The 14,873-nt window shown below is 41.3% G+C and overlaps 1 protein-coding gene across 2 annotated transcripts in view; it reads left to right on the forward strand.

The window, feature by feature from the left end:
- Positions 1-14,873, forward strand: part of LOC309664082 (uncharacterized protein) — a 327,420-nt gene that overhangs the window by 33,142 nt on the left and 279,405 nt on the right. For both annotated transcript variants that reach the window (XR_014265569.1, XM_082469085.1), the window contains exon 2: positions 991-1,121. Coding sequence is in view for 1 of the 2 variants with exons in the window: in XM_082469085.1 (XP_082325211.1) it covers positions 991-1,121 (131 nt within the window). In the remaining variant the exon portion in view is untranslated. The remainder of the gene's footprint in view (positions 1-990; positions 1,122-14,873) is intronic.

Genomic DNA, 14,873 nt, shown 5'->3' on the forward strand with positions numbered 1-14,873 from the left:
GCCAAACCTCTGCCTCCTTATCCAGTTGGAGCAGCAAGATTAACGCCTGTGAAAAGATTAGCGCACGATCCAAGAGAGAGTGTAATGAAATGCTAGACAAAGTATATGTCCCCTAAGTTCTGTAGGGTTTCAGGGCCAGAAAAGGTTAGTGTCGTTAAGAAAGACCACAGGTGAGGACAGCAGTGTGCTGAGCCCTGAGGCAATGGCGGGGTTTTGATGAGGGACCCTGTGTCATTAATTCTACTTGAGGGGTATTGAACACGCACATCCTGGTAGAGGACGCTTCATGAGTTTTCTAATTTCAGGGTTTTAATGGAAACCAAGTTACTGGCTTATTTTTTCCCCCCATCTTCTGGCACTAGAGAGATAAGCATTTGAGTTCCAATTCCATGCTTTAATGTACTGAAGTGATCAGGCAAGAGATGCGGTGTCTTAGATCAAAGTAGAAACTGCAGAGACCGGAAGTTACTAGATTCTCGTGTTTGCTGATGGATTGGATGCGAAGGTGAGGAAAAGAAAGGAGTTAAAAATGATTGCAAGAATTTTGGCCTGATAAGTTGGGAGGATGAAGGCCCCACCAGCTGGGATAAGGAGGGCTGCAGGTTGAAGATGTGTTTGAGGCGAGAAGATTAGGAGTCCAGTTCTGGATATGTTCCATTTGGTATCCACGTGGCAATACCGAGCAGCCAGTTAGATATATGAGTCCGGAGGGCAGTAGAAAGCTTTGGGGTGGAGATACCACACTGAAGTGATTGGCATTGAGATGGACTTTAAAAACCACCTAAAAATGGGAGGAGATGGAAAAAGAGGCAAAGTCCCACGTCTGAGCCCCTTGAGTTAAGGGGGCAATCCAACATTCTCAGTAATTAATTTGTATTCCGGATCCTTGGGCTTCCGTTCCCTGCAAGCTACTTCCGGTCCAGCTTCCGGAATCAGTGAGCTGCCATGCGGGGTCTGCTGGACGCTGAGCAATTTTCTTTTGCCGTGCAGGACATTCGCAGACTCCACTACCTGAGCCAGGCACCACTGCCATCTGCTGGGCACTCATGAGGCTTCTCCTGGTACAGCTGCACCCTCTGGATGCCATGATGCTGTCTCCTGCAGAAATGCTGCTGTCCGGGGTACGTGAGGTCTCAGAAGTGGGTGGAAGGGTGGTGGCGTGTACGTAGGGGCATACAGGTTTACCAAAGCAGTACGGCTTATGGCCCCAAATTTAATAGCTGAAAACTCCAAATTCCCCCTCCTGCAGCCATCTACCCCCATCACATTCATAGAATTCAAAGCCTAGTGACAAATACCATGCCAGCATGAGGATTGTCCCTTCCCTGACCCCACTGGACATGCTTATCTGTTTGACCTTCTCTTTCCTTGGAATGAATTCTCCCCTGGGAGGTTTCTTCATCCTTCATTCAAATAGACATTTGGCAAGTGTAGCACATCGGTTTGCCAGACATGCCTAGATATGCATCAGTCCTAACAGTGGGGCTTTTAGGCGTTTATGGGGCCCAAGTTCAGACTTTTTCATATGAGAATGCATCTCGCATATTAGTTACTTGGAAGTTTACTGGTTTAGCTTGCCACATATCTGATTCATAGTAACATGCAAAAAAGATGGGATCTGCTGATGGGTAGGTTTGTTTTCTGAAACCTCTTTGATCATTAGTCTGAAGGAAACAAAGTTTCAACTGGAATCAGGTAAGACAAAGCACTTATGTGGCAGTTGCTAGCCATTTGCTATTTAGCTGGTTTGGAGGTGAAAGTATGCAGAAGTCTTCTGGACAGTCATTATGCTTTTACATAGTGAACAATGCTTAAAAGTATGTGGAAATGTGACTATTTTTTTCTTAAACTCCTTACTTTTAAACGTTTTTTTCAAAGACTGTTTGCTTTTAGTTTAATTTAATTTTTTATTTTTGGCTGCGTTTGGTCTTCCTTGCTGTGGGCGGGCCTTCTCTAGTTGCCGCGAGCGGGGGCTACTCTTTGTTGCGGTGCGCAGGCTTCTCACTGCAGTGGCTTCTCTTGTTGCAGAGCACGGGCTCTAGGCACGCAGGCTCAGTAGTTGTGGCTCACGGGCTTAGTCGCTCCGTGGCATGTGGGATCTTCCCGGACCAGGGCTCGAACCCGTGTCCCCTGCACTGGCAGGTGGATTCTTAACCACTGAGCCACCAGGGAAGTCCTGAAATGTGACTATTGAAATGGCATTTTTATTCATCTTGTTAGTTTTGATTATGCTCATGCTTTAAAAAATTTTAAGTTTCAAAGTTTAAAAAAGATTATATTACCATTAGGAACCTACATAGGCCTTAATATATACTTGTTTTTGAAGGGGGGCAGGCCCCACAGAAGACTTTGTCCATGTACGTATCTTACTGGTTATACCACTTCCCCCACTATATTATCTGTAGATCTGCTGAGACAAGGCAGACATTCTGCTGGTCAGTGTTTATTCTGACGGGTAGGAGTTCTCACTGATGAGTCCATGCCAATGTCACATCAGTCAATAAATATTTTGAGTAGCATCCCTGGTTTTAGATAGAGCTGTTAACCCATTGATATAGTAATTTACATTTTATAGAATGATTTTACATACTTATTACATTGGAAAATTATAACAACCCTATGAGGTAGATGGGGGAGGTGTATCAATAATAGTCATTACTTTCATTTGAAAGATAAGAAAACTCAAAGTCACAGTGACCATGCCCCAAATTATACCATAAGAAAATATCAATGTCATCTTTAGAACTCAGGATCTCTGATCCCCAGGAAAATGTTCTCTTCATTAGGCAACGCTCCCTTCTCAAGGTTCTTCTGCCTTTTGTGTCATTATCCCACACGCACTCTGGTTTCTCTTCAGAGTTACTATAAAGGAGAAAAGGTACAGAGTGAAGTAAGTCAGAAAGAGAAAAACAAATACCGTATGCTAACACATATATATGGAATCTAAAAAAAGAAAGAAAGAAAGAAAATGGTCAGAAGAACCTAGGGGCAAGACGGGAATAAAGATGCAGGCCTACTAGAGAATGGACTTGAGGACACGGGGAGGGGGAAGGGTAAGCTGGGACAAAGTGAGAGAGTGGCATGGACATATATACACTACCAAATGTAAAATAGATAGCTAGTGGGAAGCAGCCGCATAGCACAGGGAGATCAGCTCGGTGCTTTGTGATCACCTAGAGGGGTGGGATAGGGAGGGTGGGAGGGAGGGAGACGCAAGAGGGAGGAGATATGGGGACATATGTATATGTATAACTGATTCACTTTGTTATAAAGAAGAAACTGACACACCATTGTAAAGCAATTATATTCTATTAAAGATGTTAAAAAATTAAAAAAATTTTAAAAATTTTTTAAAAAAGGAGAAAAGGTAGAAACTTTTGCTTGGACATATTTCCCACAATTCCTTTTTTTTACAAAGTGACATCCCCTCCTCATTCTGGGTTTGCATGTTTGGAGGAATGTCGTATCTCCATGGAAAAATTAAGATGTGAATTTATAGGCTGATGCATGGGCTAGCGGAGAGGAGTGTTTGGTGGGTGATGACGGGTGTGAGGGATGTGAGGCTGTGAGCAGGTGTGTGAGAGGGTGTGATGGAACACAGAGATGTCAGGCTGAGTAGCATTTCCTCTCCACAGGGTAATTTACTATGGGACACTTGACACAGCAGGAAATGGAGGAGTAGATAGTGTAAGAACAGCTGGAACACCTGGAGAAACTTTAGACTTGGAGGGAACTGTGGATTCAACGTCTTCATTTCATTTGCTACCTGGTATTGTTTGTTATCTTTCTTTGGATGTATTAGCTTTTTTTTTTTTTTTTTTCCCCTAACTGCGTGCCAAGCTTCCAGATGGAAGGAATGGTATTTTGCCTCATTTTCTCCCTGCAATGTCTGGCCAGCAGACATTGCATGTGTTTAGAATCCATTGTTAATTGATTGATTCCTGCCATTCCCAGTGGTCGTATATCTTATTACTCTGCAAGCTGTAGTTAAAAAAATCCATGAGCCCCAATAAGGGAAATCAGTTCACAGTTGCTGCTTCCCTTAACTCTTAAGGAGTCCAAGCACAGCAATGCTGTCATTTTGGTCTGTAAATAGATTTTTTAGTCAAAAATTTAACCAAAAAACCTGAATAAACATTTTGGAAAGTCTGGCTAAAATAGTTCTCTCAGAAAGGTTTTGTTTACCTAACCTTAATAATTTTATACCCTTAATCATTTCTTTTCCAAGATTTGCCCCGTGATCTATCTCATCCCACATTTTCCTAGTTATCATTTGCTAGCAGTAGAAACTTAGTGGCAGAAAGGATAAAATGTGAGCTCCATGAAGGTAAGGACGTGGCACAAAAAAGGTGATTGTAGTAGATTGCAAACATGGCCGCCAATGATTCTTCTTCCTCTTCTACAGCCCCTTGTAATTGATTTTATAGGTCTTGTCACATTTGGAGTCTCTTTCTCCACTCCTTAAACGTGGGCTGAACTTGATTTTTGTCAATGGGACATTAATTAATGCGATGCAAGCAGAGACTTGAAGAGTACAACTTCACTGGGACTTTGCCCTCCTGCTACTCTTGCAGTCTGGAGCTGCCGTGTGAACAAGTCCAGGCTAGCTGACCACACGAGAGCCACGCAGCTCAGCTGCCTCTGTTGCTCCAGCTGATAGCCAGCCAAACCCCAAAAGCAGAGCCACCTTAGCTGACTGACAGCTGACCAAAGACACAGGAAAGACCCCCAACGGAGACTAGCAGAAGAGTCACACAGCTGAGCCCTGACCAAATTGCCACTCTGACAGATTGTGAGCTAAATAAATGGTTGGTGTTTTAAAGTACTAAATTTGGGGTGGTTATAAAGCAAAAGCCAACTAATACGGTGCTCCCTAAAAATTTCTGGAATAGATAAATAAAATGAATGAATGAATGAATGAAATAGGTGATTCTTTTATGCAGTCTCCCCATTCCACAAGTAAAGAAACTGAAGTCAAAAGAGTTAATAACTTGGCTACTATTAGACAGCCAGTTAGTGGAGGGGCCAGTATAAAATACCGATTGTCCTTTTCTTTTAAAATAATGTTCTGTCTCCCTAATAATATTGTAAGTTTCTTGGGACCAGGAATCTTCACTTCTTTAGATCAGCAGTGTCTAACAAAGTATTGTATGCATTTTTCTCTATAAAAATTACTTTTGAACATAGAACACATACACACAGCTCACAGGTGAAAAGTTACAGAAGCTTCAGTGAAAAGCAAATCTCTCTTCCGTCCCTTTTACTGAGCTTCCCAATTTTCTTCCCTAGAGGCATTTACCGTCAAAAATATTTTTGTTTGCTTGGTGGTTTTGTTTTGTGTACAGTATACAGTATATATCATGCTGATGTATACTGATGGTCTATCCTACATGTATACTGATGGTCTGTCCTACATTTGGTATAGAAGATGGTGACTAAAACTCAGGGCTTGTTTCCAAAATTCAGGGAAAAGAAAGTAGGGGCAACATAGAAAACCCAGTCTCCTGCTTTCCTCCCAGCCATCCATTACACTATTGACAATGCCACACTATTTGTGGAGACAGAAAAGAATCAGGGCTGATCAGAGTAAATGTATCTTTTAGGTTTTGGTGATCTATATGTGTCCTGGTAAAGCTAAGGAAAACAACAGCAATGTGGAAACATAGGAGTTTCCCAGGACACTGACCTAGATCCGTGTCCTTAAATGTTTTGTCTGGGTCAGAAACAACTGAAATGTATCTCCAAAGCATAAGGCTCTGAGGAACGGCCTTGGTTTGCTATACAGTTGGCCAGTGAACAACACAAGGGTTGGGGCCTTCACCCTATGCTCAGCGACAATCCGCATATTAATTATGGTCGGCCCCTTCTTATAAGCAGTTTCTCCATATCTGCGGTTCTGCATCTGCAGATTCAACAATCCCCCATCCCTGTCACACACAACTGTGGTTATTTACGACCGCAAAAAAAAAAAAAAAAAAGAAAAATCCGTGTAGTACTGGCAACAAAGGAGAAAGGGAAGAATTGAATCCCAGGACAAATCAAGAAGGATGGGGCTTTCAACAGTTTAAAATGTGGTAGAGGAACTAAAAAAAAACGAAGGCTGAAAAAGAGTGTGGGGTTAGTTGGAAGGAGGCCACTACCCCATGGAAGTTCAATACAAATACATTTAAGTAGCAGCTGGGAGGGAAAAGCCAGATTGCTGGGGATTAGGAAGTGAGGGAAAGAAGGAAGGAGGACTTACAGAGAAACTGAAGGTAGCACATGACGACCATGTGTGCGAAGCTTTTTTGGCAATGCTAGGAGAGTGAAAGATGGGGTGGGAGAAAACACTAAAATAAAGCTTTTTATATTTTTTGAGGTCATTTTTAATATAGGGAAGTTCAGGACATGTTTGAAAATGGAAAGAAGCTCCCAAAAAAAGGGTTAAAAAAAATTTAAAATAAGGGGGACACATTCAGTTGTATTAATAACATATGTGACATTTTGTCAAAGTGCTTCAAAGTACTTGATTTCACAGGTATTTCCTCTTCTAAATACACTTACATGCCATACAAATCTGTAGGTCTTTCCCTCTGTCCAGCAAGGCAAAAATTTTTACAATTACATTTTAGGTTCTTATCAAAATTTAAAAAGTACACATTTTCTTTTCTCACCTCTTCTTTCTCTCTTTCCCCTAATACCTTCTCCTGTTACGGTTCCTATTCTACACATGCCTATTTGTTTCAGCATCTGTCCTGTCAGAGGTCATGAATGTCATCCCCCTGACCCTGTTGGTCATTTTCTTTCAACACAGCTCCACAAAGTTGTTTTAGCCTAAAATGTTGCTCTGTTTCTCCAAATTTTTCACTGTCAAAATTTTATAGCTCACCTCTTCTCTACAAGCGGACTTCAAGCAGGGACTTTTCTCCTCCAGAGTGACGTAAGTTCTCACCAGCCACCTGATGCATAGCGCATTTCCCACACCATCTAGCCTTTCATTGTGATGACCATCACATGAGGCAGGCTGACCTGACTCTCAGCAGAGTGTTTTTTCTACCACGATGACATCTCAGTTTTGCGGCGTGAGCGTTTTTTAGGTCCTCGAGGCCTTTTTTCATGTGTGCCAGGGTTTCCTGCAAATGGGAGAGCTAACTTTCTTTCTGCAGGTGCCCATGGGAACAGGTCCTTCTCAACATTGCCCTGCATTTGCTTCTTCTCACCCACTCCCCTTGCCTTGCATTAGGTATGTCTTCTTTTTGGAGGCTAACAGGAAGCATGGCCTAAGAAATTTTTCACAGAGAATTGTACTGTTGCACAAAATCAGAAGATCGCCTTGATGTTACGTTCTGGAAATTTCATGGCCCTGGGAAATCAGGGAGTGGGCGGTTTGTTGTCAGTACTCCCAACATCTCTTTCTGAGATTCTGTTGTGCCTCTTTCCACTTCTCTCCCCAAAGGGCTCTTGCTGTTAAAACTGGGGCAAAGACATTCATGAGAAGGTGCCAGTAACTTTAGGGAGAAGGCAGTGCTGGATGTGATCCTCCCATGATGATTTCTTAGACACCATGAAACTCCGAGGAAGAGATAGGTTTGGGCCAGGGCAGGGTTTCCCAGATGTTCTCCAGGCCCTTACGTTCTCACCTTCTCTGCTTGCTCATAAGATGGCTCTGACGGTAATTTTCAGTACTTATGCAAAGTCTTGAGGCTGCCTTTTAGCCAGTGCCTCCGTTTACCCCCATCACCACCTCAAAGCTCCATCCTGCTCTGCCAGGCTGGCCCCCTGCACATAAAGGTTGTATCTTCCCTGTCTTGTCTCTGGCAACTTTGGTGTTCAACTTCCCTGAACCGGATGAAGAGGAAAGAAGAAGAACTGAAGAACCCTCCTGGCTGAGAATTCATTCCAGCACAGTTCCCCGGCACCGAGCGGTGCCTCCCACACACAGCCCGCGGCTCCCAGCACGGTATCTGCACAGCCTGGCCCCTGTATCAGCTTTGATAAGAGCCCGGGTGTAATCAGCGCAGCCGCAGTTCTCTGGCTCTGATTTTCCCCTTGTGGCTTCTTCATTCCTGTTGATAATTAAAGGAAGCTTTTCTTGCCATGCTGAAGGCTATATAAAATAAGTTAATAAGTAATAAAAGAAATGGCTTGGAGCCAGGAACTGCTTCTGGGATCCTTCCCATCCTTGTGGTGTCATTACTGAGGGGAAGCTTGGCTCAAAACAAAACTCAGCCTTTGGAATCGGAGAGCTGGGAGAGCAAGCTCCGCTTGGCACTCTGCTGAAAATGTAAGATGCATAGAGAACATTCTGTGAGAGTGTTTATATGGGCCTTGGCCTTTGAAGGAGATGGACCAGTGGTATTTCTTCCTATCTTCCCATCTAGGATTTGCTTTTCTCAAACCCTACATTTCTTAATTCTCTTTGTCATCTGTAACATTGCAGGGCTCACCCTATTGTATTAAGTTTAAAATAAATGCAGAGGAGATTTGATCTCCGAAGAGTACGTATACTCAAACATCAATTCCTTTTCCACCTTTTCAAAGCTTTATGTGGACCCAACATTCAAGATGAGTGCCTTGAAAGAGTGCTGTTTATTTGGGGTTTACTGTCTGTCCACTTATGCTCTCTTGAAGTGGCCATGCGTCATTTTCCTCTTCCTGGAGGCCTTGGATAAACCCTCTGTAATGAGGTTTAGGCTCCATCACCTGTTTTGATTAGTCACAGATGCTTTTCTTGCATTCAGTCTGCCTTTGGCACAAAGGGAGAGAAAAGTTGAGGCCATTCTTCAAGTTATTTGGGTTAAAAAAAAAAAAATCCCCATAGTCAACTTCCCTGTCAAAAAAGAAGGTGATTTTGGATGTGAATGAGCCAAGATGTCTGTTTCAATGAATGAGTATAATTGATGCTCAAGACATATATTTGCTTTTATCAGCTGCCCACATTGTTCTCTGGCATCAAAAAGGCACAACGCTGTAAAAGACTGGAAGGACAGTTCCAGGAACACCTCGCAGCAAAGCCTCTAATGCAACCCCTCTGAGGCCTCACAGCCCCCAGTCCACTGGCTTGTAAGTACAGCACTGAAAAAATTAACTAAGGTCTATTCTGGAATTACGTGCAGTTCATCTCTGGTTTCTGTGTTTGACATTCAGCTTCCGGTTTCACATATTTCTCCCCATCCATCCCTTGTACTGACTTCAGAGTTGCATTCAAAACCTTAACATGAACTCTCTTTCCTTCCGGAATGCTGATGCATCATTTCTTATCTGCTTCACATGTACTGTCCCAGGGTTAGTCTTGGTTGATTCCAGATTTGCTACCCTAAGTTGGCCCCTGACTCCAGCTCTTCTTAAGGTTACTCACTGTGAAACTTGACTTCAGGGCAGGTGATGAAACAGTTACTGCAGTACATCTATTTGCTGACTCATCCTGGAATCCCAAAGATATAATTATGATAACTTCCGCTGAAATTAATCAACCGCATTCTAAGACCAGGGCTGCCACAATGCACAGCTGCAGGGCACTCAGTTCACAAAGGGTGTGATGTGAATGGTGCTTCCCAGAGTTGTGCTGTGTGAAGACTTAGATGAAAGCTTTGTCCATGTCAACCAACTCTGTCTTCAACCTCAATGTACAAAACCATATTTTAGAAGAATCTGAAAACTGACATGTTTAGTGATTGCAAAAATTTTAAGATCAGACTTGCCATACAGTTAACTGATTTCTTATTGTCTTCTGTGTCTACACCCTAGGTACAGATGAAACAGCCACATTCAAGTTGGTCATCTACCATATTATAAAAACAGAAAGTGGATTATATATACCCACAAAACACACTTTCTTTCACAGCAACTCTTAACACACTTAAGCATCTTTATGCTATTTTTCTCAACTGTTTTCAACCTGGGACATTTCCTACTATTCAGGGTCTTTGTTCTATTTTGGGTTAGCCAATCTCCTTCCTCACACATACTGAATTCTGACCTCCTTCTTCTTTTTACCTCTAAAAGATGGGTTTTGGCAATTTTGTTTGGCAATTATACTTTCTCATGTAACTTCTGGAATTCTTTGTTGGAAGGTTGGGAGAGATGGGTTCTTTTGTTACCAGGAGGACCAGGAATTGGCTAAGCTATAGACATATCCTTTCTGTGTATATATATATATGAATATGACTCTGGTGTCGGCTTTGTATCCCTTCATTTATTTACTGTTACTGTAAGAGGATTGGACGATATAGCTCCAGTAATATCACTGATTATTGAACATGTTACATATGATGATTTAGTACTTTTTCAATGTCTACTATGTGCAAAGTTCTGTGCTAGAGCTAAAGTAGCAAATAAGAGAAACATGGATCTGATGTTATATCAATGGAGACAAATATTTCACAATTTATTACAGAATATTTCATTCTAGTTCCTTTAAGTTACCTTGAGAGAGAAGTATAGTAGGCTGGAGGATGATAAAGGGCAACTAACATGTCTTGGGGGAAAGGAAAGACTTCTTTGAGCTGGAGTTGAGATTTGAACACAGAGTAAGAATAGATAAGGCAAAGAGGTGAAGTTATGGTGAAAACAGAATTGGGCAGTAGATGTGAGTTGGCATTAAATGTTCCAGGTAGGGCCTAAGACATATGAAGATCCCGAGACAGGAAGAAAAATGCCATATTCAAGGAACTGAAAGACAGGGTGGCAGGGGTATAGAGAGCTTGGGGAAGCATGTGATAGGAGTCAGCAGAGGTCAGGTCATGTATGATCTTCTAGATCATGTTAAGGATACTATCACAAGTCGGACTCTCCAGGAAGCAGACTCTGAGGTGCAGATTAGCAGGTAGGAAGTTTACTGGTGAGTAGTCTAAGGATCAGTATCTATGAGCAGGAGAAGAAAGTAAGACTGTCTGGGCAGAGAGATAAGTTGGACTATAATACAGTTGCAAGAAACTTATCAGTCCATCCTAGAGGGAGCTGCAAGAACCCTTCAGAGTTGTTACAAGTGTAGGTAAGAGGGCTAGGTCTTTATAATTTCTCAAGTGCCAGTTGACCACCGGTTGAATGGGAACTTCCCTGAGAAAGGGTGTGTGATCATGGTTGAGGTGGCTTTCTTTCTCTGAGGGCAAATCCTGGAGAGGGATTCAGCTGAGAGCTATCAGTTGCTACATGCCAGAAGCTGGGGGAATGTGCACCTTGGTCCTGAGTGGGAAAACCTCGGTGCACACAATGGCATTCACTACAGATATTATTCTAAGTCTGGTTAGAAAGCAGTGGAAGGTTTTCAACCTGTAAGTAATATCATATTTGTGTAAAAAGATTATATTGGTTGTTGCATAGAGGATAGATTGGAAGGGTGGCAGGTTTGGCTCCAGAAATACCAGCTACAAGGCTATGACAGCAATTCAGGTAAAAGATAAAAATAGATTGGACTGTATGATGGCAGAAGAGATGAAAGTGTGCATCAGGTTAGTTATGGAAAAGAGGATCTGACAACAGATTGGTTGTGGGAGACTGAATGATAGAGAGATTCAAGTATAATCACAGAGTTCCTGACTTATAGTACTGGGAGGATGGTAAGGTCATTCACTGAGCTTCTTTTATTTTGAGAAGAAGAGTAGATCTTCAGTTCAATTTAGGGTAAGTTAAACTGAGGTGCTTGTGAGGCATGCAAACAGTGGAGCTAGTTGGATGTATAATTTTCAAGCTCAGAAAAGATGTCTGGGCTGCAGAGGTAAATTTTAGAAAGGTCATGGTATATGAGACCATGGGCTTAGGTAAAAGGTGGCCTAGAAAGTAGTGTGGAGTAAAAATGAATTTAAAAATGACCCTAGAGGATCTCCAACTTTTCAAGATCAAGTGGATGAAGAGCTCCTAACTAAAACAGAAGAGGAATAACTAGAGGGGTAGGAGGAAAGCTAAGAGAGCGTAACATCACGGAAAACAAGAGGTGTGTCAACATGAAGTTTCAAATGCTGCTTCTGTGGTCGGTAAAACTATAGCCATGCTTTAGACACTTTTTATACTGTTATAAAATGCTATCATCGAAAAATGATGTAAATGTATGTAAAAATAAGGTTATGGAGTTTTCTGTTTCTTTTTCAGTCAGAGCTACTTTAGCCAAAGTTTTAAATAATCGATGGTTGTTCATGATACCCGAATTAAAGAAATACTTTCCCCAGATGCAAAGAAGGGAACATTCCTTTTCTCTTTTATCACATAAAAAAAATAACTTGTGAAGATCTACTGAGTGCCTACTCTATTCTAGCACCCAGCTAAGTACTGTTGGATGCATGGAGGCCAAGGTCAGGTCTGTGCTCTCAAGAAGCTTAAAACCTACTTGAAGAAATAAGACCTTCTACTTCATTAGATATGCCTTAATACCCAAATGAATGATGCTACAGGATATAAGGGCAAAAATTATGGGACAGGGAGATCAGGAAGGGGTTAGGTGGAGATACTGAAATTTTTCACTTGGCTCTGAAGGTTGGGTAGGATCCGGGTGGGAGGGAAGATACTTCAGGTGAAGGGTAGGATTTATGAAAAGGTGGAGAGGGTGAAATATGCAAGATACATTTAGGAGATTTTAATAATGGAAAAATGCATAAACGTGGTGATACGTGAATGCTGTTTAAAATAACTGTCATATTCTAAATTCTTATCTAGTTGAGAGGCCTTTGAATATCCTGATATTCAGTTTGTAATATCTTTTGAGGTTTTGAAATATTCTGATGACATATTTTCTATTTGCTTTTCTTTTGAATTTTAATTGGTGTGTGCCTTGCTTTGTGGTTTTAAATTTCAGATTGGCTAACTTAGCCATCAAGCCCAGAGAGGTTTCCTCTGAAATGCAATCCAGTGAATCCTACATTGTACTTCATTCTTTTATCCCTACCCCACCCAAAGAGATCATAGCATGTGCTTTTACTGATGAATTATAGATAACAGTTTGGGTGATGTTTTAAAATCCAGAATGGGTAGTTCTTTGAAGCATCTAAAACCTTTGCTTACACACTCTTTCCACATTTATTTAGAATTGATAGACTGTAAAAAGGGGAAAATATGATCAGCACATATATGTTGAAATAGTCAGCAGGCATAGATCCACAGCATTATGTTTATGATAATTGAACTTATTTATTAAGTGGCAGATTGCTGTCTGGCTCTTTCCCAAACATATGATACTGAATATCATTTTGCAGGCTTGTGCAAACCTAAACTGCTACACGCTTATCTTTTCATGCTTGCTGTGATTGCAACCAGTTCCCAAACTGAACAGCTCCGGAGAGTATCATTGACATCCTGCTTTATGTAAATTCCATCTTCTGCATAAACAAAGAGATTAAAAAACAGAAGCTAAAAAACTATGAAAGTTGAAGGATCAGTATGTTCAATATCCAAATATGTTGGTACCCAGAAAGAAGAATTCATTTATTAGTAATACAAAAGATTCACAAAACTACAGATCATGAGTTTCCAGATTGAAAGGGCCTACCAAGCATTCAACATAATAAATATCTTTTAAAACAGTCACCCCTTAGCATCTCATTATGAAATTCAAGAACTCCCAGGATAAAAAGAACCAAAACATTTTCCAAGGGAAAATACAAATCACATCAAGGAATAGAAATCAGAATAACGATGGACTTCTCAATGGCAACTCTGGAAGTTATGAGGCCGTGAATCAATTCCTTCAAAATTCTGAGAGAAAATAATTTTTACCTAGAATTCTATACCTAGCCAAAATACCAAACTAGGAACTAAAATAAAGATATTTTCAGACATGAAGTGTGTTGGGTAATTTACCTCCCAAGCTGCTGAGTAATGCCGTCTGCCAAAATAAAGGAGTACCCCAGGAGAGAGGATAGCTCAGAATCTAGAAAATTTAATAGCGTCAGGAACAAAGATCCTAAAACGATCTAAAAAGTTAAAACTTATACAAAGAATCAAGAATCAAAATACACCAGTCTTTTAGAGAGCAATCCTGCATGCTAGAAGAAAATGGAACACAGCCTTTAAAATTCTTGGGGAAAATCAATTTCAACCAAGAATTCGTTATTCAACCGAAGTATCAATCAAGTGCTGGAGTAGGTAAAGATGCTACATAGGGTTAGATATTGGGTCTATCCCTTCCTCCTGTGGCTATGGGGAAGCTAGTGGCTTCCATAAGGCGATAGCCCAGACTTCACCTCTACCTACTTACATCATTTGCAGGCAGAGCTACTATAAGTGGTACAGACTGTGCATTGCACAATTAATCATAATTGAAAAAACTTTTTTTCTTCTCTTTCCTTCAGGACCTTTTGTTTGTTTTGCTCTCTGGCTTTCCTCAAATATCTGATGGTCCATGGCAGTATTTAATATTTGGGAGTGAAATTTTAAAAGGTAACCTCTGTGTGAGGCTTGTCAACTGGTGTGTTCACTGTAGGATGACTGGGGCAGGCTGCTTCACTGGGCTGGTCAATTTCTCCAGAAAAGAGTCTTTTAATCTTCTGTTGGGGGTTTATAAGCTGGCTGTTTTTATTCTAGGAGTCAAATAAGGGATGGAACAGTGAGTCTCACTGTTCAGTATGTTTACTTTCCTCTAATCCCTATGTAGGACTCTGGCCCTCATCTGAGCCTGGTGTTCCTTTAAGACATTCTTCCTCCACTGCCTAAGAAGCAGCCAGTCTTCTGGTTTCTTTTGGGGGGGTGAGGAGGAGAATTATATATTTCTATTTTTTTGTCCTTGTAGATTTATGCCTTTAAAAAAACTCTTTCCCTTGTTTTTCATAGATATTTGAAAGGCATTGAAAGTTGATCTTTGTTTGTAATCTCCTCTGTTTAACCTGTAGCCAGAGGCACCCTCTTTGGAGCCCAGGGCCTCCTGTCCCTTTAGACACTTTCTAGGGCTGTGATGTGAATCTCAGACC

Source organism: Balaenoptera physalus (assembly GCF_965194825.1).
Source record: "Balaenoptera physalus genome assembly, chromosome: 7".
Classification (NCBI taxonomy): Eukaryota; Metazoa; Chordata; class Mammalia; order Artiodactyla; family Balaenopteridae; genus Balaenoptera; species Balaenoptera physalus.